At 39.2% G+C, this 26730-nt stretch overlaps 1 protein-coding gene across 2 annotated transcripts in view; it reads right to left on the bottom strand.

Annotated features, from left to right (window-relative positions):
* Positions 1-26730, bottom strand: part of LOC110074209 (sodium/hydrogen exchanger 11) — a 117271-nt gene that overhangs the window by 20877 nt on the left and 69664 nt on the right. For both annotated transcript variants that reach the window (XM_078383601.1, XM_020784199.3), the window contains exons 20-26: positions 24989-25114; positions 22987-23085; positions 13472-13639; positions 10001-10138; positions 7819-8004; positions 5128-5245; positions 1533-1594 (exon numbers count right to left, since the gene is read on the bottom strand). In XM_078383601.1, the coding sequence (XP_078239727.1) occupies positions 1533-1594; positions 5128-5245; positions 7819-8004; positions 10001-10138; positions 13472-13639; positions 22987-23085; positions 24989-25114 (897 nt within the window). The remainder of the gene's footprint in view (positions 1-1532; positions 1595-5127; positions 5246-7818; positions 8005-10000; positions 10139-13471; positions 13640-22986; positions 23086-24988; positions 25115-26730) is intronic.

The following is a 26730-nucleotide window of genomic DNA, read 5'->3' as shown; positions in this document are numbered from 1 at the left end:
AAGTGCTACCTGCTGAAGATGACAGAAAGATAAAGGTGAAAATGGACTGAATAGAAAAATCTTTAGATCACTGACAGCTTTTGAGGGTAATAGACAAATTTCGAGCAGACAGGTCAAAAGCTGACAGGAAATTAAGACATCAGAAATAAGCAACATCTTCCAAGAATAATTGAGACAAATGACAAAAGGGCCATTGGTAGTGGTAACTAGCGAGAAAGTGGATTAAGAGGGTGGCTTTGGTGGTTCATTGAATAATGGAGATGGTGATGATCTTAATCAGGGCAAGTATGAAATCAAGTGTGGTGTAGTAGATAGGCTGACAGACTAGGACCTATGTTCAAATCCTTGCTTGGCTATAGAACCTCATGGGGTTGGGTGAGGAATGATAAATTGACTCCTTAAATATCTGACTCCTTAAATATCTGACATGTCATGAAAATCTTATGAGGGTTGCCGTAAGTGGTGGCATATAATACATAAGGAGGTGAAGGGGAAGGAAGAAATTGGTCTTTGATGGAGAGGAAATTATAGTGAGGGGGGTCGTTTCAGTCAGGAAGGGATTGGGGGCAGGGGGCAGATTGATAGGTTAGATGAGGACACAAGGGTAGCCAACTTATCAAGTGAGATAAGAAAAAGCAAAAAGGTAGGAGGTGGTGGAGTGAAGAAACTGGGAGATAGAAATGTAGAGAACTCAGGGCAGATGGTTTCAGTTTCAGTATTGATGGAGGCAAGGCTATGAGCAGAGGCAGAGTAGTGGGGAGGCATCTGGCCAGCCCCTTAAGACTTTAAAATGTTCAGAAAAGACACGGAGGACTTCTAGAGCACGTCAATCAGAACAGTATAGTAATGTTACTTGCTCCAGGTGCATGGCTGGTGAATGAACATGTGATGCACAGTCAGTTTAGTTTCTCTTCATTCTTCTTCAAAGCACAATGAGCTACAGAAGACCATGAGCAAAGATAACGGGCGAGTGAGCCACAAGTAGAGACAAGAGGAGCAAATGGTTCAGTGCAAGAATGAACCAAGTGCGTCCAGAGTGGCAGAAAAAGATGAACTGAAAGTGATTAATGCAGATTCTATGAAAGAATACTTTGCAGAAGAAAATGTCTGAAAAGCGCAACAGAACCACGCAACCATTGGTATGTGTGAAGTCCTATTTCTGGCATTGTGCTATGGTCTATTTTCCTTTATCTCATAGTTAATTAGATCCAACCACTTTGGGTGCTTAGTTGCTATAATCTTAGAAAACTATCCTGAGATTCATTTGTTTGCTCCATGGGTAAAAAGATGTGTGCTAACCTCACATAGGTGTTGCTTTCCATGTCCTGGGAGACCACTGCTAAAAGGCAAGTGAGGGCATCCCATGGGCAGAGATCACACAGAAGGAAATTAAAGTAGACACTGAAGACATGGATCCTCTATTACAACATGCCATCCTTCTATTAGCAGTTCTTAGGGCAGCATTCTGTAAAATTCTTACTCTACTCAGTTATGCTGAAGGCACTAGAACCTAATTGAGCCTACATACTTACTGGATCTGTAGTCACTGAACCAGGAGAGGTTGAATGAGCTGAAAAAACATTCCCCAAGGCCTCTGTAAATTCAAGAGGAAAATGTTTTAATATTTCATTTGGCTTTTTTTTTCAAGATATCCTCCACTTTAAAAAGTATGTGAAAATACTGATTTCCCCTATCCATTCTGTTTAATTATCCTTGGGAAATTTGGGAAGGAACTGTTTAAACAACATGGGAACTTCCGTAAGGAATGGGAAGAAAACCTCTAGCTCACAAGCCTCGTCTGACCCCATAACAGTCAGGATATGTCCTTTGAGGATTCCAAGGGTTCCTCCCCCTCCACAGACCTCTACTCCTTGGATATGGGAAGATTCCTGAAACACATCTCACCTTTCACCTGATAAGGCAAGCTACAAGCAGAGAAATCCTGCTGCTATTTCTGATTTGAGATATAATTCTCCTAATACTCAGATTAGGGATATTTGCCAGACTTATTTCTACTTCACTCCCCATTGGGAACATGTAATACGGACCCACTACCGTTACTGATCTCAGACACTACTAGGACTCCCCACCCTATCCCACTCCTTTTCCAAGAGAGAATGTAAGCAAGGTAGCAGAGATCCCACAACCATCCCTGATTCAGGACCACAATGGGATTACAACTAGAGATAGGGGTATTTGTATTCGTATACAAATACAAATATGCCTGCACAGGTGGACATAAGGAGGGTCTGGCCCCCTGGGGCCAGACCGTCCACTCACCCATCCGCTGCTGCTATGGGCTCTGTGCTCCCTTCCAATCACTCCAGAGCTCACAGTCAACTAGCCACTTGTTAGCCTGGCAGGGAGGCTCATCTTCCCTCCTTCTGCCAGGAGTGGGTAGTCAACCACAAGCTCTGGACTTATTGGAGGGAGCATGGAGCCCGTGGCAACAGTGGACAGGTGAATGGACAGTCTGGCCCTAGGGAGCCAGACCCTCATTATGTCCACCTGTGCGGGGGTATTTGTGTACGAATATCCCCATATACGAATACCCACATCTTTAATTACAACTATTATCTCTGGTTGCAGTTCCAGTGTGGGCCAGAAGTGGGCCAGGAGGATATCTTACTGTCATCTATAACCTGAAATGGAGGATGGCAGCAGGATTCCACTATGACCACTCACTCATGTTTCCCATGAGCAACACAATCCCGTTCTTCACCTGCTGTTATCCTGAACTTGGGAGTAACAAGGCATTCTTGGTGGAGAAAAAGCTTGGATGCCCAACCACCCCTCTATAAGGAGAAGGGGAGTGGTTTTACAGGAAGGGGCAGGTATAGATGTCAGATGAATAGTAGAGTTTAAGGATCAATTGATCCCAGGAAAGCAATCAAGCCATCAGAGTTAATTTACTTTCCTCATCTCGACTACAAAGACTCTCTAAAAATCTTACTTGTACAGAATATGCATAATATTTATAACAAATGTAAAGTTGTTCTTTGTTTGCTGCTTATAACATATTGCAAGATATTGCACAGAATATCATTTGTATTTGTGTTAAGTATTTGTCACTTGCCATAACTACTGCATGAGGTGCCAGAGTGCATTTCAGTTACATAAAAACCTAAGAAGAGCCCTGCTGGATCAGGCCAAGGGCCCATCTAGTCCAGCTTCCTGTATCTCACAGGAGTCCCACCAGTTGCTTCTGGGAACACATGAGACAACTAGATACCTGTCTCCTGATACCCCTCCCCTGCATCTGGCATTTGGAGGTACCTTCCTTCTAATACTGGAGACTGTACATCCCTATTATGGCTGGTAACCTGTGATGGGCTTTTCTTCCAGAAATCTGTCCAATCCCCTTTCCAAGGCATCTACTGTAGGCCAGATGCCATCACCATATTCTGTGGCAAGGAGTTCCACAACACACTGGGTAAAGAAATATTTTCTTTTGCCTGTTCTCACTCTCCCAACAATCAACTTGAGTGGATGTCCCCTGGCTCTAGTGTGTGAGGGGGGAAAGAGTTTCCCTCTCTCCACTTGATCCATCCTCTGCAGAATTTTATATGTCTCCATCATGTTCCCCCTCAGGTGCCTTTTCTCTAGATGAAAGAGCCCAAAACGCTGTAGCCTTTTCTCATAAGGGAGGTGCCCTAACCCAAGCATCATTTTAGTCGCTGTGTACCTGGTCACATGCATAGTTGTATGATGCGCACCCATGTACCTTGTCAGTAAACCACAAGTGTCAAATATGTAGCTATTTTACATTTACTTCAAAGACTCTTATTCCCCACTGGAGAGATTTTTTTTGACATGTCAGTAATCCCCTATACATAAGAAATAAAGGCAGTTGAACTTTATGATGTTTTGCCAGCTGGAGGTCCATAGGATCCTTGCACTGTTTGCATTTAAACGATTGAATCTAGCTTTACAGTTGTTCAGCAACTGAAGAGAAATAAAGAACGGGCTTGTGACAATTGCCCCACGTCACTCCTGTCACTCATATCCAGGATCTCATTTGAATGAGCCTATGAGAAGAGTGGGGGGGCTGAGTCAGGGGATATAAGAAGGTTTGGCAGGGAGAAATAGAGGTTGCGGAGAAAAGGAGGGATATAGAAGTTGCAGAATGAGAGAGAGAGATAGTCAGGGAGATAGTGAGAAAATATACTTATAGAGATAAGCTGGTCAAGGTTAATAGATAGAGCAAATGATGACTGAGTATGTGGGAAGATATAATATTTTAATGATTTGATTTTATGCACTGAAGAAAGAACATCTGTGATTCTGATTTAATTTAATACACTTCAATAAATAACTTCTGTTGGCAGTAACCAGACAAGTGTCTGACTAAATTCTTTTACATTGTGGATAAAGGAAATCCACTAGTAGCAGTGAGAAAAAGAGGGAACGTCACAATTGATATCTGCTGGTGGGAGGACTTAGCGTGAGCTCCTTTTGGTTTGGTGAAACCAGCAGGGGCCATGTGGTCAATGTCACAGGGCTGAAGGTTACTCAGTAGTGCATGGGGATTTGACCATCAATGGCAACCAAATTGCCCTTGGGCTTGGGTTCCCTTCATTACACAAAGGGGTGTGTTTTTGACAAGGGAAATAGAGTTATAAAAAGATAAAAGGCAAGCAGCCCACCTTGAGATGGTGCTGAGTACACGTCCATACCAAATTCATAGAGTAATTCAAACCCATTAAAGCAGTGGTCCCCAACCTTTTTAACACAGTGGACCAGTGGGGGAAGGCAAGGCACGCCCCTGTGCTTGCGTGCAAAGTAACGGGGGGCATTTGCGTGAGGCCACACAGACTTGCACACATGCATGAAGGCGGGAGCAGTTATGCACATGAGCGAAGGGGTGGGGGTGCTCACACAGGCGCTCACACACGTGTGTGAAGGGGCTATGCAGGGGGGAGTGCGTGCAGGGTGGGTGGGAGTTCTGTCTCTGCGACCCAGTTTGGCACCGGGCCACAGACTTGCACCAGGCCACAGACCGGGGGTTGGGGACCCCTGCTTTAAAGGACTACGGTATTGTTAAATTTGGGAAGTGATATCTGCCTTCCACACAGCCATGCATTTCTATAACTTCGCTAGAAATATGGTTTCCATGTAATTTCTCACCACGTCTCCGGCTCGAATGATACTGGCAAAGAGGATTGCATACTTCACTGCTCGTCTGAGCACCTCGATTGGTAGTTCGTATAACTAAGAGTTTTGTTACTGTTGCATTGCCTCGTACCTGGAATATTACCATAGTAAGAGTTAGTCCATGTCAACCTGGGAAAATTGGTTTTTTTTTAAGCCCACAGCTCCCAACCCCACAGCGCCATTGGCCATCCTGATCAGGGGATTCAGGAAGCTATGAGCCAAAAAAAAAAAACTAACTTGCCCAAACTATACTCACGAATAGTATCAAACACAGCTAGTGATACACATCTGGAAGTCTACTTTGCTGCATCTCTTTGGATCAGGCCAAACATATTCTTGGCGGGGAAAGGCCATTTTCTTTCCTCCTGCCAGAATGAGGGGTGAGTGCTGTGGTTTGTTTGTTTGTTGTTCAGACGTATATACTGTCCCATAGTGCTAAAGCACTTGTTGGGTGGATTAGGCTATAGAAGTTTAAAGGCAGCTTTTGGAGGTTAACCACAAGAATACAGCTGCCTGCCAGAAATTCCCTATCCAAGCCATTTTGTGAATTTCAGAGAAATTAATAGCATGTTGGTCTGCTAGCCTTGTTTGGTCACATGTTCCACCAATGGAAGACCAAATTGAAAAAAAAAATTCAAGAGCCATCCTTTAAAGAAGGAAACATCAGCAATTGCTCTCATGATCATCTTCTCCTCAGGATCATCCAGATGGAGCAGATGTTTCCCATTTTTCACACTGGTAATGGGATTTTTCCTGCCACCCACACAAGCAAATGTCAACTATGAAAAAGTGCATCAAAAACTACCTCCTGTATGTTTTTGTTTGTTTGTTTCACTTTGCATCACAAAATGGAGCTGACAGCAAGAGCTCCCCTGGCTGGAAGCTTTCACTCTGGCATTATTCCACTATTTAAACAAAAACATCCAGTAAAGAAAATCATTTTGAATGGATTTCTGCAAGAATTTTAAAGGAGAAGACGGTGAAAAAAGAGATGATTTCCAAACTTGATTCACAATGGATGTTCACAATGTCATAAGCTTTCAGTTTAGCACTATTTGAGTTAAACAAATCTGCAAAACAAAGGCAAAACAAAACAAAAAAAACCTAGTAGTTTCCTTAAGATTTTTAGGAGCTGTTTTTGAATACAGTGGACCCTCGACTTACAGACGGCTCGACTTACAGACTTTTCAAGTTACAGACTTCTCTGGCCGCAAAATTTAGATTCGACTTGCAGCCGGAGAATCAACTTACAGACCAGAAAAAAACCAAAATGGAACAAAAATAGAATAAAAACTGCCAGTTATGGGATTAATCGGTTTTCAATGCATTGTAGGTCAATGGAGATTCGACCTACAGACTTTTCGACTTGCAGCCACCGTTCCAATACGGATTAATTCCGTAAGTAGAGGGTCCACTGTACAGCTGATTTCCATGGTGGGCTTCCAGCAGTTTGCCATCATGAGAAGTTTCAATTTAGCACTAATCTATTAAAGCAAAGGGGAGAAAAGACCTATCAGAAAAGAACATTGCATAGGTTTTAAACAGTTTCGTCAAGGTTTCTGAAATATTTCTTTAAAATATGCTTATTTCTTGAAAGAGAAAAGAAATGAGATTTTAAGAATGAGCATGGACAGAAAGCTCAGTAACATCTGGATTCAAGTGGCACAGAATACATCATGCGAAAGGCCGGACTGAAGGAATCCCAAACCGGAATTAAGATTGCTGGAGGAAATATCAACAACCTCTGATATGCAGATGATACCACTCTGATGGCAGAAAGGGAGAAGGAATTAAGGAACCTTGTAATGAGGGTGAAAGAGGAGAATGCAAAAAACGGTCTGAAACTCAACATAAAAAAAAAACTAAGATCATGGCTGCTGGTCCCATCACCTCCTGGCAAATAGAAGGGGAAGATATGGAGGCAGTGACAGATTTCACTTTCTTGGGCTCCATGATCACTGCAGATGGTGACAGCAGCCCCGAAATTAAAAGACACCTGCTTCTTGGGAGGAAAGCAATGTCAAACCTCAATAGCATCTTAAAAAGCAGAGACATCACTTTGCCAACAAAAGTCCGAATAGTCAAAGCTATGGTTTTCCCTTTAATGATGTACGGAAGTGAGAGCTGGACCATAAAGAAAGCTGACTGCCGAAGAATTGATGCTTATGAGTTGTGGTGTTGGAGGAGGCTCTTGAGAGTCCCCTGGACTGCAAGGAGAACAAACCTATCCATTCTAAAGGAAATCAACCCTGAGTGCTCACTGGAAGGACAGATCCTGAAGCTGAGGCTCCAATACTTTGGCCATCTCATGAGAAGAGAAGACTCCCTGGAAAAGATGCTGGTGTTGGGAAAGTGTGAAGGCAGGAGGAGAAGGGGACGACAGAAGATGAGATGGTTGGACAGTATCATTGAGGCAACCAACATGAATTTAACCCAACTCCGGGAGGCAGTGGAAGACAGGAGGGCCTGGCGTGCTCTGGTCCATGTGGTCACGAAGAGTCGGACACGACTAAACGACTAAACAACAAAAATGGCCACAAACAGGATAAATCGGGGAGGAACAAATGCTCTGTCTTCACAATCCCATTAATTTTGCAGGATTTGTGCTCTCTCCCATCTAGTGCTGAAGCTGTACTATGGACTAATTACAAACATTCTCCTTACCTGGTGGCATGTTTTAGGTAAAATGCAGGGTGCATAGTAACACTGCCCCAGTTGGCAATCTTGTACAGCTCCATGTACAAGAATGACATCATCCATAGTTGCATCATAAATGTCATGTTTTGTGTGGTTTGGTATATCCACCACTTGCACGTTAGAAAACTGAGCACATATCTTGTATGCCCAGTCCTACAAGACAAAACCACATAATTTTAATTATGTAATAAGTTATACCAACAGCAGTACAAAAACACTCATCCATGATTTGTTTTCATAAGAAAAGTTTAGAAAATAGTGAAAGGCAACGTACATCTTCATTTCTTCAGTCTCATATTTTCAAATTTTATAATTTATGTTTGTCATTTAAAATCAGAAGCTCAGTACTTTCAATTATAAGGATGACACACAACATTATCTTGACATAGGAAAGACATTTTTTTAAAAAATCTGGTTATATTTTGATGCTGATTTTTTCATAATTTCACATATGATAATACAAGACTTTAGTAAATGCAGATATTCATTTATCTTTATTAATAATTTCTTTGGCCACTTTTCCTAAGAAAGTAAATTATAGGTCAGAATTTTCAGTAGAAGCAGACTTTTAAAACTTCTGAACATATTATGCCCACTTAAATTATATTCTTGACATTTTCTTAAGTCTTTTGTTAACAAAGTATTATAAACAGAATCAATTTGCAATTTGAATATAATTAAGTCTTTACATGGTTGTTGTGGGTTTTTCGGGCTCTTTGGCCGTGATCTGAAGGTTGTTCTTCCTAACATTTCGCCAGTCTCTGTGGCCGGCATCTTCAGAGGACAGCACTCTGTGTTGTCTTTACAACCTAACTCACCTAATTCACCTCATATCACCAGACTCAACATGGATGTCTGCCATGAATTTTTAAGATTCTAACCTGCAGTTTTTCTGCACTGTCCAAGAAAGGTGGTGCCCAGCCTGATAAAGTAGGATTTTATCCACGAAAGCTTGCAATTTGTATGATTTTAGTGGTTCAATAAAGGTATCACTTTAATTTTGCATTTGTATAATTTAGTCAAATTTCAAGCACATACACAACACTACTTTAATAAACATCCATTTGAATGTGTAACAACCACTACCTAAATTATTTGCTTATACATCCCACCTTTATATGATTTAGAATTACCATTCCTTTTGCAATACAGAAAAAATGTCAACGCTGGGAGGGGGCCCAAAGGGATCCCCCAGGAGGCTTTGCCTTTGCCAACCTTCCCGGATGCCACACGAGGCTACAGGACTTGCCCGAGATTGGCCGAGGGGCATGGGCTGAGCAGGGCATATTTAAGGGGGCAGCCACGTTGGTAGCTCCCCTTTTGTTCTTGTTAGAGCATCAGGAGAAAAAAAAAATCTCTTAAAGCTATTCAGCTCTGGAACATTCCAGAAACTACTCTATGAAGGCGCAGAACCCATAAGTGTACGTCACAGAGAGCACAAAGAAGAAGCCGTGATTTCATTTCCTTCTGTCTAACTGATGGGAGATACGTTTTTTTGTTAGTGTTACAATAGCAAAATTGTGGTGATTGTAAGCAAATGATAAATTAATTCAGTTTCTTGTCCTCAACCTGCTTCACTGTCTTTATCAACTGATATTACAATTACAGAGATAAACTAATTCCAGCAACGTCTTCTAACCTACTCTTATTTTAACCCTTTTCATTCTACTTGGAATAATGTTGTACACATGGAAATGAGCATTACATATACATCGTATCTGTTCTTCTATACTAACATCCATTCTGACTGTTCAGAAATCATAATGATCAAGCATTGTCATCAACACACAAGGACACTGTCATCTCTTCGTTTCATGCATACATCTAAATATTATCTGCTATCCCGCTATTTAAATCCACATTCCATTTTTAATTATAATCTTATGCATATAGATAGTTTCAACATCTATTCATACCTTTATCTGCAGCCATAAATTATTCGTTCACATTTGTGTTTCTTTTCTCAAGCTCTCAATTTCTCTTAAACCAAATGCCCTAATTTTAAAAAATGATGTAAAAGGAATGGTTTACTATTTTCCCCAACAATTTCCAAAGAAGTAGCTGGGTTAGTCTGTCTCAGCACACTGTCAAAAATAAATATGAACTGTAACAGTTTAGCATCCCCAGAATAGAACTAAATAAAACCCACCTGGTTAGGAAGGGCTTCCTTAAGTGTTTTGAGAGCAATATCAAGAGCAATTTTTCGCCATATTTTATCTTCTAAGCTGGGTGTTTCTAAAAATGTATCAAACGCTTCAAGCAAATCATTCGCAGAGATAAAACATGTCTAGAAAAAGGCAAAGACATGAGAAATAAGAAACTTCCATAAATGTTTATTATACAGTGGTGCCTCGCAAGACAAATTTAATTCGTTCTGCAGTTAATGTTGTCTTGCGAAAAATTCATATTGGGAAACACGTTTTCCCATAGGAATGCATTGAAATCTAATTAATGCATTCCTATGGGCAAAAAAAGTCAGAACAAAGTCAAATTTGGTTTACAAGAGAGTTTATTAAGTGCTCTTTAAAGCCATACATATTGTGCAGATGATTTTAAAATTTTCAATCAAAAAACTTTAACTTTTTAAACATCATAGAAAAACAATTAAAAATCAGCAAACAGGAGGCAGGAACAAAAAACGGAAAACATTTGTCTTGCGAAGCACAGCCATAGGAACATTTGTCTGGCGAGTCATCAATCCCATTTCCAAAATCATTTGTCTTGCGAGTTTTTTGTCCTGCGAGGCATTTGCCTTGCGAGGCACCACTGTAGGACTGAGTTAGCATATTTAGGAATTGCACAAAAGTTGTTAAATGCTGCAAAAAAAGTGGTGAAAATTTCAGTGCCACTCAATTTTTTTTGGTATGTTTAATTTAAAATGTGTACTACCTGAGGAAAAAGACTCATATGTCTGTCTTTCAACCTAATTTACTTCAGGATTATCTGTTTTTATTCTATCTGTTTAGAAACAATTTCAACATTTCTATGTCAGGGTGATTGCTACTGAAAATTCTTTCTGTGAAGTCAGGGCTTTTCTTGGCAGACAAAATTCCAAGATGTACTTTAACATGTAAAACGTTTTGTGAATGTCCAGTGAGTCTTTTCGTTAAAAAAAGTTGTTACAATGCATTCCTAAATTTCATGACTTTCCAGAAAAGTAGTAGCCCTTGGTCTGGAAAATAATTTGTATTTTGTACTTGGAAAAGGGCAAAAGAAACGTGTGTTAGGGACGCATAAATCATCCATACCACAAAACTCACTAGTATAACAAACTTCTAAGCCCTTATTTTGCCTAACAGTCACAGTGATTACTGTTGTTATGTGCTGCCAAGTTGCCTCTGACTTACGGCAACTTTATGAATGAGCAATCTCCAAAATGTTGTTTCCTAGCTCTCACAAACTCAAGCCTGTGGTTTCCTTGGGGGGGGGGTAAATTCATTGCTTATTTGCTCTCCCTCTTTTCCTACTGCCTCCAGCTTTTCCCAGTATTATTGTCCTTTCCAGAGAATCCTATGTGCCTGAAGTAGGACAGCCTCAACCTCAACATTTTTAACTCCAGATATAGTTTAGGCTTTATTTGATCTAGGACCCACTTGTTTGTTTTTCTGGCAGCCCAGGCTGCTCTTCTCCAGCACCACATTTCAAAATAATCTTTTTCCTCTCAGATTTCTTTACTGTCCACCTTCACATCCATACATGGTAACTGGAAATACAAGAGTGTTGGTGATCTTGGTCTTGGTCTCCAATGACATATCCTTATACTTGATTATCTTTTCTAGTTCCTTCATTGATGCCCTTCCTAGTCCCAGTCTTCTTCTGATTTATTGGCTGCAGCTTCCATTTGAATTGATGATTGAACTAAGATATACAAAATCTCTATTTCAATTTCTTCATTGTCAATGTTAAAGTTCTGTAGGTCTTCTGTAGTCTTAACATTCAACTACAGTCCTGCTTCAGTGCTTTCTTTTCAGTTTCACTAGAAGTCATCTGAAGGCATTGCTGTTTCCTGCCAATAAGACAATCTTATCGGCATATCTAAAATTATTGATGTTTCTTCCACCAATTTTCACTCTTTCGCTTGAATCAAATCTGGCTTTCTGTATGATATGTTCTTCATACAGAGTGAAGAAAGAAGGGGAATAAAATGTACCTTTGTTTGACAACTTTGCTCATAGGAAACCACTCTGGCTCTCCATATTCTCCCAATGGTAATTTCTTGATCACAACACAATTTACATAGCAGAATAATCATATGCTGAGGCATACCCATTTCTTTCAGAACCACCCATCATTTCTCATACAGAAGAAATGTTTCATACATACAGTCAAAGACTTAGCTGTACTCTATAAAGCACAGACTGATCATGCAGAAGAGTAATTCTGTTAGCTGGCCATGTTCCTTTCTAGACAGAAAGGAATACTCCAAAAAAAGCCTATAGGAAAATGAAGTTGAGTCATCATAGTGCAGAAAGGTATTGCACTGAATGATTAGTATGGAAAGCAATTCATTATGCCAGCAACACCTGACAAAGGGACTCTGACAAACGGAACTTCCTTTTCAATTATAAAATGTTTCATTTTCTTTAAGAGTACAGTACTTTGATGGACAGACTTTAACCAGTGATAAACATTTCTTTCATGCTAGAGACAGTTTCAGTTTCTGCTACTGCAGAACAAATACTGCGGATTTGTTCTGCAGTAGCTATTGAAGGAATCCAAAGAGAAAAGCAAAATGATCCAACTGGAATGGAAGAAATTGGTACAAATTAAAAATTGGTACAAATTAAAAATTAAAAATTGTGGAAGATCAGCAAAAGGCTTTGAAATCTGTATGGGAAATGGATTTGGGGGAAGCACTAAAATAGAAAGTATGGAAGAATAGATGGGATAAGAAAATTTTAAAAAATATGCCAGTTAAAATAAAGGAAAGCTATGGGAGGTGGTATTTAACATTGCTGAAATTATATAGCATAGACAACACAGTAAATACTCCAAAACTATGTTGGAGATGCAATCAAATTATGGGTACGCACATGCATATGTGGTGGAAATGTGGAATGGTGTTTAAATTTTGGAAGCTGATTTTTTAATGATATAAAGATAAATGGATCTAGTATAAATTAATCTCAGACTACAGATATTGAGCAGGAATAACTGTCATGACTATCTTGACTCACCAATGTGGCTTGTGAGGTGGCAATGGTAGATTTGAATTTTATTCAGATTTGAATTGGTAGATAGCAAGGAAATATTGCTGAGGATTTCAGCAGATGCACCACAATATTTTACATTTTATAATGACCTAAGAAACCTTGGCTTATATTGAGTCCATTGAGATGAGTTTTAAACTTGTATATATTTTCATCCCATCTGTCTCTTTTTGGATTCTTGTCCTGCAATTTTCCTTCTCCAGAATGGCAGCTTTCTCAATGTGGGGCCGTGTATAGATGTATGAATATTTGTCATGTAGTCCCATTCTTATGTCTGGAGACTTATCTACCAAAGCTCAAGTTAAAAACATACAGACAATTTCATTTCAGCTTTGGTTGAAATCTATTGTCATTTTAATTACAATTTAAAATAAGCATCATGAATTGGTTGGAAAGCACTATTCTCCAACCTGCACAGCAGTCTCACAAGTAACTGTATACTCCATTTCTTGCTTGGTTAGACAGTTGACCTCTCCTATTATAGTCCCAGTGCCCAAGTAGTCTGTATAGGGAGTTGCTGCAAGATGTTTCTCAATTTCTTTATTATAAACTCCATAACGAGGTGTAGAACCAGAAAGCTAGAGAACAAAGAACACAAATAATTATTTTTATTAAAGAGATGAACATTTGATTTTGTCCAAAGTAACTATAAGATATAACACCCAATGTACAATGTTATCCCAATAACTTTAAAATACACAGTTGAGAGGCACCTTTTAGGGCACAAAGGTACATGGCGCAGGCTGCAATCCTATATTTACCTAAATGTTCAACAGAATTTAATGACACTTACTTTTAGAAGACATTGATTTCTCTCACATATGTAATGGCTTCAATCTATTTACTAATTACAACTACAGTAAATCCAATATACTGATTGCTGAATAATAACAAAAAACAAAAAATAAAAACAAAACAATCAAATCTTCTATTGCACAAGCAAATTTATTTCTGTGTGAGCTTTTAAGGGTTACTGTATAATAATCATGTTTTTGAGCTTCTCATGTTTTGAGAACAAGCCCATGTGCACATTTAAATTTTTGCTGTTGCTTATAAGAGAGCATGGGACCAGTAATCCGGAGCTGCTTATTTCCAGGGACAAATGCAAGCAACAGTTTGTAAGCTTAGCAAATGGTTTATGTTCCCCTGTAATAGCACAAGATTCCGTTCATTTACCTGGTTTAGGTAAGCTACATGAAACATTGTTGGTACTCCAACTAAAGCACAATTTGCTTAGTGTAAAATGCTTAACTAAAAACGGTTTGAGGTAATATTTAATGATGAAGGCTGTATTATTAAAAGAAATGTGATGCCTGTAGGCAAGGAAAACAGTGTAATGGCTTGTATAAATTAATTTTCACAGACCAGGTGCAACCAGAGGGATGTCTAAGCCTAAATAAACCTGATCATGACCAGTGCATACATTTACTACACAGAAGATTTGGTCACATGGGGTACAACCTAATTAAGAAGACAATTGAACACTCAGATGGTTTAAATGGTAAAGGATTGTGCCAAGTACTTAAATTGTGATGTACGTCAACAAACTAAAAGTAGAGCTGTGTCCGTTGCTAGATGTAGCAATAGACAACGGAACATCCTTTCCAGATTGTGGCAGTGGGTCTCATTGGACCCATGCCAAAGTCATTAGGTGGTGCTAAGTACACAATGAATATCATTGATCACCACAGATTATATTCATTTACTTACCCATTGCATAATAAGGATGAGACAGCTAAAACTTTAAAAATTGGATAAAAATTTGTTGAGAAAAAATATCAATCTCACAAGGTGGCAGAAGTCCAATCAGATAAGGGCACTGAATTCACTAACAATGCATTGTCTAGTTTGCTGAAGGCCAAAGGCATAAGGCAAAGATTAACCAATGCAGCTATTCCTATAGAAAATGAATTAATAGAAAGGCAGAATGGTAGACTGCAAACAATAATGGAAGCTCTATTAAAGGATGTAGGGCTTCTATTTGCATTTTGGGCTAAAGCAGTAAAAGTTGCAAACTATCTTATTAATAGATCATATAGAAATGCAATTAAAACAATGCCCTATTACAAGTTGTATGGCAGGAAAGCAAACTTAGCACATTTGAGAGTTTTGGGGGCTAAATACAAGGCAAATGTTCCTAAGAGATTCAGGAGAAAGGGCCAGCCCCATGCACAGAAGGCCATGATGCTAGGTTATGAGCCAGGACAAAAAAGTTACAGGTTGTACTGTCCTGACTGAAGGCTCATATTTTCTTGTTCAGTAAATTTCAACGAGCAGAACTGGAATAACGTTGAATAGAGCAGTTCTCCTTTTTTGTGCCTGTGAGCTTAAATGATACACTCTGCACTGTCAGTGTTTCTTAGCGCAAATCGCGGTTTTAGCAGAGTGATTCGCAGTCCAGGCAGTCCAGAAATAACTCACACACAGTCCAGCAGCATTTCCTTCAGCAACGTGTATTTACAGCAGTATTTACAGCATTCTGGCAGCATAACGTGTAGAAGTGATCTTCAAGCAGGAAGATACAACTGACTGTACAATTCACACTTATATATACATACAGAGCCAATCAGATCACAGGTTGCATCATCCCTGAGTTGCATCAGCCCTGCTGAGTCATCCTGACTCAGTTTTAACACACCTGATCATTATGGTTTCTCATTAATACACTCTATTCTGCTCAGGCTGTAATGTTCCTTGACACCCCTCCAAATTTAAGGTCTGAGCAGAACATATACCCAACTTTTCAGTTATTTCCATGTGTTTCTGTATGTTCAGGGGTTTTGTCAGAATATCAGCTAAGTTTTTCTCTGATTCACAATATTGCAACTCAATTAATTTCTCCTTTATTGCTTCCCTGACATTATGATATTTTATGTCTATGTGCTTACTTCTACTTCGCATTTTATCAGTTGTCGCCATCTGGATGCACATTGTATTGTCTTCAAATACCATAATTGCTTGGTTTACTTCAATTTTCAAATCTTTGATTAATTGTTTATACCAAGTAATCTCTGAACACAGCTCAGACAAAGCTGCAAATTCAGCTTCACTCGTTGAAGTTGCAATGGAACTCTGCTTTCTTGACTTCCATCCCACTAGAACATCTGCAAACAATACTGCAAATCCTGAAATTGACTGTCTGTTACGTCACCTGCCCAATCAACTGTCCACAAATGCTTTTAACTTTAAATCATTTGAAGGTTTTATAACTAGACATTTGTCAAGCGTTCCTTTTAAATACAGTGGTGCCTCGCACAACAAGTGCCTCACACAACGATAAATTCACACAACGATGGCTTTTTCTGAAAAATTTGCCGCATCACACAACAATGTTTCCTATGGGGAATTTTCGCACAACGATTTTGGGACCATGCTTCACAGAACGATTGCATTTTGGGTCCCCTGTTTCACTTAATGATGTTTTCAAAAAAGAGCGGGAAAGGTGGCTGTTTGGCAATGCTAATTTGTTCTTCTAACTACCTGTACCCAGGATGCATTGCGCCTGTGCAGGGAAGGGATAAAAAACCTTCCCCATGCATCCTGGGTTTACTTTCCCACATGCAGTTCAAAGGTTGGCTTTGCCTCTTTGCTCTGTCTTGTGGGTGCTTTCTGTGCTGGAGAACCTTCAAAGGTAAGCTTGCATTTCTTCTCCTGGGTGGGTGGTGGGTTTTACAGTGTATCTGTACTGTACTGTATTGTTGCAAGGGGGAATTTGGGTCTGTCTGGCTTTGGTTATGGGGTTTTTTCATTGAGGAAATTGCAGGGGTTTTTTTTGGCTGGGGGTTTCTGTGGATCTGTGTGGGATTTGAATGCCCAAGTTCAAACCTGATTTTAATTTTTTTTTCCTGCATGCTGCTTCTTGGTTGGGGGGGGTTATGCTTTGTGTGTGTGGAATTCTGCAAGGAAATGGTTGCTGTTCTCTTGTGGCCATGCCTGCCTCTGGGATTTGGATGCCCAAGTTCAAATCTGATTTTAATTTTTTTTCCTGCATGCTGCTTCTTGGTTGGGGGGGGTTATGCTTTGTGTGTGTGGAATTCTGCAAGGAAATGGTTGCTGTTCTCTTGTGGCCATGCCTGCCTCTGGGATTTGGATGCCCAAGTTCAAATCTGATTTTAAAAATTTTTTAACTGCTGCCATGCTGCTTCTTGGTTGGGGGGGTCTATGCATCTCAATGGGGCAGAATTTTTTTTACCAAAAATTAACGAAGACTCAGAAACTGTTTTAAATGCTTGGACTCGTTAGTGCAGCTTGTGAAACCTTTACAAACTTAATCTGGCTTTGTTCTGAGTCTTCGTTAATTTTTGGTGAATTTTTTCTCCCCCATTGAGATGCCTTGAAGCCTACTCAATGCATTTGAATGGTGGATACATTGTGTCACACAACGATGTTTCCTATGGGGATTTTCGCTTAAGGACGGCAATCTGTTCCAATTGGAACGGATTATCTGGTTTTCAATGCATCTCTATGGGAAATGGTGTTTCACAGAACGATGTTTTTACAGAACGTTTTTTTTTGAACCAATTAACATCGTTGTGCGAGGCACCACTGTACCTGAATACTCTTTTTTACCCCTTGCCAATGGTTTTGTGTGGGTTTTGACACGTGTCTACCCAGGATATTTACCGCAGCAATATCTGGTCTAGTCCAATTGGCTAGGTACATCAGACTTCCTTTTGCTGATTGGTGTATCTCCTGATTTTCAAACTCCTTACTTTCAGTTTCTGATTTCTGAAAATCCACTGTCATTGGGGTTTTTGCAATTTTACACTCTTGCATGTTATACTTTGTAAACGTTTGTTCTATTTTCGTCTTTTGACTTAACACAAATCCTTTCTCTTGTTTCTGGATTTGAACCCCCAAGTAACTTTGTATTGGGCCTAAGTTCTTCAACTTGAATTCCTTTTTCAATTGCCTCTCAAACAAATCTATTTGGCTTTGATCTTTAGACATGACACAAATGTCATCTACATAAGCCAGCAAAATGTTTAGTTATTTTCCATGTTCTTTAACATACAAACATGGATCTGCCAAACTATTCCTGTATTTCAATTTCTCCAAAGCTGAATGCAGACACTGGTTCCAATTTCTCGCTGACTGTCGTAGGCCATAAATTGCTTTGTTTAATTTGTACACCATTCCTGGTTTGGAGTTTTCAAAACCAGGTGCCTGCGCCATGTACAATTCCTCCTGTAACTCTGCATTTAAGTAGGCAGTTGTAATATCAAAGTGATTGACAACATAGTTTCTTGATGCAGCTAAGGCTAAGGCCAATCTTACTGTCTCAGTTTTCACTGTGGGCGAAAATACCTCATTGTAATGAACATTTTTCTTCTGTGTGTACCCCTGAGCCACCAATCTTGCTTTGTATCTGTAATCACCATTGTTTTGCAATTTTCTCTTGTAAACCCACTTACTACCTATTACATTTTGCCCTGGTGGCAACCTCGTTTCAGTGAACACCTCATGTTCATCCATTGACTTCAATTCATCTTTCATAGCCTGTTCCCATTTCTTTCTTTCTATTTCAGGAAGAAGCATCACTTCTTCAAAATTCTTTGGCTCTTGGTATATGTGACACACTCTTATCTCTCCCACACCAAACCTTTCTGGAGGGATTCCCTTATTAGCCCTTTCTGACCTTCTTGGGATTTGTCTTTCTTCTTTAACTACAGGTTTACTTTCTGCCTCACTACACTCTCTATCATCCTCTTCTTCTGAGTTGCTGTGACTGGTACTTTCTTCAGCCTCTTCTTTTGGCTCTATCTGATTTCCCTGACACTTCTGTCTTTCTGTGAAGAGAATGTACACTTTGGGAGTTTGCATGCACTTTATCCCAGTTTTCATGTTCACAAAAATTTGCAGATCTGGAAATTACTACATTTTTGTTTCCATCCAGGAAACGATATGCCTTGGACCCTCTTTCATAGCCCCAAAACCCATTTTTACATGATTTTACTTTCACACCCTTAGCAAAACTTTCCATTTTCTGTACTACTCTGAAATTTGCATGCCCCAGCCTTCTATGCAACAGGTGGGCACATTGATTATGAAAGGGTACCTTACTAACTAAATTTTGTGCCACTTTGTTCTCTTTTAGTACATATAAATTGTTTTCTAGTTTTGCTGTGGCACAAATCTCATTTCCTTTCTTAATTGTACAAGTGCTGTTAGCAAACAATACTGTATAGCCTTCTTTATCGAGCTTAGAAATGCTAAGTATGTTACAGTCAAGTTTTGGAACTAGCAGAACATTCTTAATTTGTTTTTTCAAATCTGGTATAAATATTGTCCCTTCTCCAGCCACAGTTTCCCAAACTGATGAAGCTGTGTTCTGAAGCTCCTAGAAAAGGAAACAACTTCCTGTCGTTAGCTAAATGGCAAACAGCTCCACTGTCCAGGATCCAGGTGGTGACCTTGTTCTTATCAGCAGCTGCCTGCACAAGAAAAATCCTCCCTTTTCTGTCAGTTTTATTTCTGCTGGAGGCTTCTGAACAGTCTTTCTGAAGATGTCTCTGAGAGTTACAGATGAAGCAACGTTTCAGTGCAAATGTTTTATTTTCTTGCTCTCCCCTCCTGAAAGCAGTTCACCTTTGCTGTGGGCTGTATTGTCTCCTTCTTTCTGGGCTGTCACGTTTCCTTCTATCTTCTGATCTTCCTGCTGTATTATGAACATAAATTCGCTTCAACTGTCCCAGCATTCTTTAGCTGAAGTCAGTCCACTTACATGAGTCAGTTGGCTGTCTTCCAGGCAAAGATTTATTGTAGATAGAGCTTTCTCATTTTTCCTTTGTTCCTCCTCATCTAGGGCAGCAGGGGGATTGCTTACTACCTCCCACAATTCCTCCCGTCTCAGGAACATCTCAGCTTTCACTCTAAACAGCAGAACTCTCACTTCCTGGACTTCTTCTTGCCTCTCTGGTACCCACTGGTACTCACCAGCTTCCTTGATGCAACACAGGTATTGCAGGGCGCAGCACTGGGCCCATAACCTTCTGTCAGCATTTCTTAGCACAAATCGCAATTTTAGCAGAGTGATTCGCAGTCCAGGCAGTCCAGAAATAACTCATACACAGTCCAGCAGCATTTCCTTCAGCAACGTGTATTTACAGCAGTATTTACAGCATTCTGGCAGCATAACATGTAGAAGTGAAGATACAACTGACTGTACAATTCACACTTATATATACATACAGAGCCAATCAGATCACAGGTTGCATCATCCCTGAGTTGCATCAGCCCTGCTGAGTCATCCTGACTCAGTTTTAACACACCTCATCATTATGGCTTCTCATTAATACACTCTATTCTGCTCAGGCCTGTAATTTTCCTTGACATGCACAAAGGCCAAACAAGATATTAGAAAAAAAATAAACATTCTGAGGCTGATGAGCAAGAAATGTGCCAAAGTTCACACAATGAGGAACTTTCCCTGAAATTCAAGGAATTTCAGACAAACGGAGTTAAGAAGATCTGAGAGAAGTACCAAAGGAATTTCACCACAAAGATATGGTAATGTAACAATTTGTAACATAACAGTTCCACAAAATTATGTGCACATACAAACATTGCTTGAAGATGGACGAAATGGTGAAACTGCATGGCAGAAACAGAAAATTAACAAATCCAGAACAAAACATGTGGGAATCAGATTTGGAAACTTGAAAGAAGCAGTTCAAAGAAAGTTTGTTGAACTAAGATATTGTCCAACAGAAAAAATGCAAGCAGACATACTAACAAAACCACTTGGGGGTAATAAGGCATTACCAAATGTTAAAAAATATTGGTTTAAAGAAATGTAAAGTATTTTGTTACTATTGTAAATGTTGGGACAATATGTATATATATTCTGGAATATGTAAATTTGTAAATGTGTTTACAAAGAACAAGGCAATTAGGAGGGATGTCAGCATTTTGTATAAAATGAAACATGGAATTGCCTTGGTGGTTTGTGGGAAACCAGAAAAGGCTTAGTCACTCAAGTTGGCAATTAGCCAGAGTGAAAGTCATGTGACACTGCTGCACATGTGCAGAGTTCAATTTGCTGTGTCACTATTACATCAGACTACACTACATAAGCAAGGTGCTTACTACTACTACTACTACTACTACTACTACTACTAATAATAATAATAATAATAATAATAATAATAATAATTTATTGTCATTGTAAGTATATACACAGAATAACCATACAATGAAATAACTAAGCTTAGTTGTTGGGTTGAGGTATGGAGGAGCAGCACGTTACTTTGTTCGAATCGCGGAATTGCTAGTTCTGAGGTGTGGCGTATGTATATTTGTAAATACACTCTTGGTGAAGGGAACGTCTCTCTGTGTCCAGTGTATTTGTTTTTGCTGTTTGTAGATTATAAGAAGATCTCTAGCAGTTTAACAATTTCCACTGTGTAACTCTTAACAAATCTCATCAAATCACTTTCAGAGATCATAGAGGTGATTTAAAACAGATGTGAAACAGTCTCTATAAAGACAATTATAGGCACTGGTGATGACATTAGATACATATGACTAATATGGTAAATGCCTGCTGTTGCCAATTAGCCTTATTAGCACAAGCAATTTGTGCACAGGATGACATTAATTACTTTAAGCAGCTTATGCATTTATTGAGTAAGAAACATATGTAGAAAAGATTATTTTATCTATAAATTAATCAAAACCTTCTTTATTATTATAAATCCAAAAAAGCCGAGGAAAGTATTTCCAGGCATAGTGAAAATGTAGATTTTGAAAGTCAAAGAGTACTGTCCTATTTCTGATATTTACTTGATGCTCTGGTGAATGAAGCTATTATGCCCATTTTATCGGAGTGATGTTAACAGCAGAAGACAAAATTGCCAGCATGGTACTGTGGCGATCACCCTGCTTTGGCTCATGTAGGAGGTTATTTGGATGTACCAATGGGAGCTGTTGGCAGGCAGAGCCAGAGAAACTAGAAGGGAGGGGTGAGAGAGAGAAGAGCACTTGGTTAGTTAGTCAGTTTCAGTCAGAGATGAGAGTTTGAAGTGAAAAGTTAGTCTGTGAGAGTTAGAGTGTGAAGAATGAAGGGAGGCAGTTAAGAGTGTAATTTATAGAGAGTTAAGAGTGAAACAAGTTATTACTAAACTACTGAATAATTTAAAGTCTGTGAAGAATCTGTTTAAGTGAACTGTATCCAATAAACCTGTTTTTGTTAAACTTTACACTCAGCATGGATCTCAATTTTTCTAATTGAACACTGTTGACAGAGATCAACTGATGGCAGCGTAAAGGAGGGAACGTGTCGTGGGCCTCAGGTAATCTGGGGACATGCAGCGGCACATCACAATTGGTGTACAGTGGTGGGATTTGAAGTAATCCAGTGAAGTCAAAATTTGAAAGTGAATTTTCTGGAGTCATGGGTACCTTTTTAGTTAGAATCTGTGGTAAAGAAGTGGGTGACCTGCTAGAGCTTTGTGGAAAGGCTTAGTGGTGGGGCTTCTGAACCTAGGTCTGGGAAACTTGAGATATGGAACCAACTCTAAAGAGAATTTCTTTTATCTCAGAATTTGAGAGACCCAGCAGGATAGCTTGAAATCTAGGGCTCTGAGAGAAATGATTCTAGCTTGCTGCCCATATCATAAGAATGCATATTCTGCATTATCTGAGCTAGTGCTGCCTCCACAGTGAATGAATTTGGAGAGGATGGTGAGGTAAGAAAAACTAACAATCTGTATTTTGGGGGAAAATAGCATTATTTTGTGATAGAACAGCATGAGGAGTTGTGCAAATAACCAATGAAAAAACTGGAGTACGCCTTAATAAACAACTAACGTATCAGTGGCAATTAAAAGTTACAAGTGGTATGTAGTACAACTAACTCAACAACATTATGTGGTGTACCTTTACACATTGTCAGTTAATTCAGTCTACTGTAACTAGAGCTTACCTTAACCATCCCTGAGACAATTAAATGGATTCCTTGCGGTAAGTCACCTTCTTTAGATACGACATCTCCATAGTCAAAACAAATTTTTTTTGCTTTTTCCTAAAGGTACAAAATTAATGTATAGGATACATGAAGTATAATGATGATTGCACCATACAGAATATATTGCCTGCTACTTAGTACACACACAGAACAGGGTTTAAAAACTGTACTTCCGTTCCATAGGGTCCCTTCCAGCTCTGTAGTTCTAAGATGATGAAGATGAAGGTTTTTAAAGCAGTGGCTACAAAGATTACGTAAGGATTATGGAATTCAGCAAGAATTACGGAACACTTAAAGTGCTTTTTTTTTAAACTTAGAATGCAGTATGAGACAATAATAATGCATGTTTTACAATTTATTATTATTGAAAGGCCAGTTCAACATATTCACTGTTGTTACTTGAAAGGAAAAACAATTTTGGCCAGAGAATGCCAGACAAATCCTGAGATATAGATGTTTGAAATATGTACATAAGTAGGGATGTGCACGGGAAAAACTTTTTGAGTTTCATTCAGGGGTGTGTCTCATTTGCTCTCCAGTCCTTCTGGTACAGGTCCTATCATTAAATACAGAAGGCCTGGCTCTTTCAGATTCTTTCATTTCACATTCACCTATTAAGAATCCATTCTCTCTTGGATTTGTCTTACAGCTCTAAAGAATCCTCAAACTACTACAAAAGTAGGGATAGCACAGGCAACACACACACACACATGTCTCCCAAAAACTAAGAAAAAGAAGCAAAGAAATAAAATTGACAAAAATATTGTCAACTCTCCCAAAAAATGACTAAAATAGGGGGATTTTTTTCCCTTCAACCACTGATGTATAATAGTGATGACGATGATGACGATGGGTCTTTCCTTTTGTGAGTCCATGACCAGTATGCAACTGAGTAGAGGGGAACTATTGTCTCATGGGATTCGGAGAATATAATGCATCCTAAAATAGCATTTGCTTTTTTTTTGTAGCCACATCACACTGATGGCTCATATTCAGCTTGCAATCTATGAAGATTCCAAGATCCTTCTTGCTCATAGTATTGCTGAGCCAGATATCCCCCATCTTATAATGGTGTGTTTGGTTTCTTTTTCCTAGGTGCAGTACTTCGCACTGATCCCTGTTGAATTTCATTCTGTTGTTTTCAGCACAGCGCTCAAGCCTATCCAGATCATTTTGAATTTTGTTTCTGTCTTCCAGGGTATTAGCTATTCCACCCAGTTTTTTCTCATCAACAAATCTCATTAGCATTCCCTGCAAGTCAACTGGGATGATTTTTAACCTTTGTACAAACAGGGAGAGAAAATAAGAAATTCAAATGCACATAAAAGAAGAGTGGGGGAGGACAAATCAGCATGTTGATCTCATTATGAGAGTGGATCAAGGCCAGGGTTTCAACAGGAAGGAAAAAAAATGATAATGTTACGATGGTATCCCCAGGTCTTTGTAAGGGCCTAATTGCATATTACACTTCTAGGGCTGCTTTGACCTACATCAGGACATATTTTCATTTTCTGAACACACTGTAGTGCATGGTAAATATGATTAGTAATCAAAATGAGGAAAAATGTTTTAACCATATCTAGCGTATAGATGAAAGACAGGCAGGCAAGAAAGCAAACTGGTAAATAAAGCAGGTGGGAACCCATTCCTTCTTCTACTTTCCAGGAGCCATGTTTGGACATGACATAGAGCCCAGAATCCTACTGGAAGCCCTGGTCTGTCCTGTTATATTTCCACTGATTTCTGGCATTTGTGGAGGCCCCTAGCAAGCAGCCAGATAGCACTAAACTGCTCTGGCAATTGTAAAGCTACGTAGCAACCTCAACTCTAAATGGTACAGGATGCATCCTTGTGCAAATGCCGAAACCATCATCAACTTGCACAACTGCAGTTGCACAATCATAAGGACTGCACAGAATTCTGGTCAGGGTCTTTTAAAATACTGGAATACAAACATTACCTGAATGTACTCAAGCTGGTGTTCATTATCGCACAACCACATAACATTACGCAAAAGTTCTGGTGCAGTAGGTGGTGCAATGGTAGGTGGAAGTGTTGCAAGCTGTTTTCTTTTAAGTAGAATAATCTAAACCAGAAAAGTATTCAAATATACAGACCATTTAAAATTTATTTTAGGCTTAAAATAAATATTTTAAGTTTTGTTAGATATTAAGAACTATCCACTACAAAACTGTTTTTACACATCCAGGCTGTTTTGGAAGACATCAGTTTAATCGTCTTCTGAAATTAATGAACAAGTTAGGATTACTGTATTTTTCCATGTATAAGACACCCCATGTATAAGACGCTCCCACTTTTCTAACCCAAAATTAAGAAATTTAAGTGGGACTTAGCAAATGTAGTGTACAAAGGATTAAAGTGCTGACTTTGATCCCTGCTTTCTCCCTTTGTGCTAAGCCCTGCATGGCTTAGCAAAAGGAGAGGAAAAGGGACCAAAGCAATTCCACAACTGCACAATCATTTTGATCTCTTTCCCCCTTATATAGCCACAGGATTGCTTTGATCCTTTCCCCTCCTTTTGCTAAGCCCCATGGGACTTAGCAAGCAGAGGGGAAAGCAGGGATCAAAGCAATCCTGCAGCACTTTGATCCCTGCTTTGTCCTCCACTTTTTTCTCCTCAGCTTACTTCCGTGTATAAGACGACCCTCAATTGTCAGTCTAAAGATGTTAGAAAAAAGTATAGTCTTATACATGGAAAAATACAGTAAATAATAAACAACTATGGCAAAACCCAGATATTATATATTTTAATTAATATTTAATGAATTAATTTTCCCCCACCATTCTCCTTGTAGGTAGCTTGTAGTTAGAGCTCAAAATGTTTTACCTGCAACAGCAGACTTCATAGGCATACCATCCTTAAATACTGAAGTCTGGACACCAAAGAAAGCACACTAATTTTTACACTCACAGAGGTGGGAAAATCTCTTGCTATGATACTCAGATGTTTTTATCAATTAGGGATCTTCCTCTTCTATTTTAAAATATTTTTTTCCAGAAAGATATTTGTACTTAGAACAACTATCTCAAGTGAACATGAAGAACACATGCAACTTCTACTGACTAAAAGACTATTGCGCTAGTCTCAGATAATGCAAGAAGGACACGGAAACAATGTGCCCATTACAGTGGGTAAGCCAGATGTGCAAATGCTGCAGGGGGCTTTGAAATAATAGTGTTTCTTTTGGAAACCAGTCTTCCTTCACTCAGAGTTTAACCATGAAAGGAAAAAAAAAAGAGTTTTATTCTTCCCACTGTCCCATTATAGTTGTTTAACACTGTGGGTAGAGTGGTACCATAAAATCACTCACACTTCAGGTACACATTTGTTATGAGTATCCCCAAAGAGAGCTGAGACAGACTTCATTTTGTCTCTACAAGGCGACAGGAGAATGGAAGTGTCCTAGGTTGCCTGAATAAAAATGCGAGGCTAACTCTGCACCATTTTTAGCTCTTAGGAAATGCAAAACACTTTTCAAAGACTACGCATCGTTTGTGAAATGGTCTGAGCTTGTTTGCAAGGCAGTATGTGAATACAGTGGTGCCTCACACAACGATGTTAATTGGTTTCAAAAAAATCAACGTTGTGTGAAACATCGTTCTGTGAAACACCATTTCTCATAGGAATGCATTGAAAACCGGTTAATCCATTCCAATTGGAACGGATTGCCATCGTTCAGT

This window comes from Pogona vitticeps, chromosome 1 (assembly GCF_051106095.1).
Source record: "Pogona vitticeps strain Pit_001003342236 chromosome 1, PviZW2.1, whole genome shotgun sequence".
Lineage (NCBI taxonomy): Eukaryota > Metazoa > Chordata > Lepidosauria > Squamata > Agamidae > Pogona > Pogona vitticeps.
The sequence above is the reverse complement of the archived record's forward strand: the minus strand, read 5'-3'. Positions and strand labels throughout refer to the sequence as shown.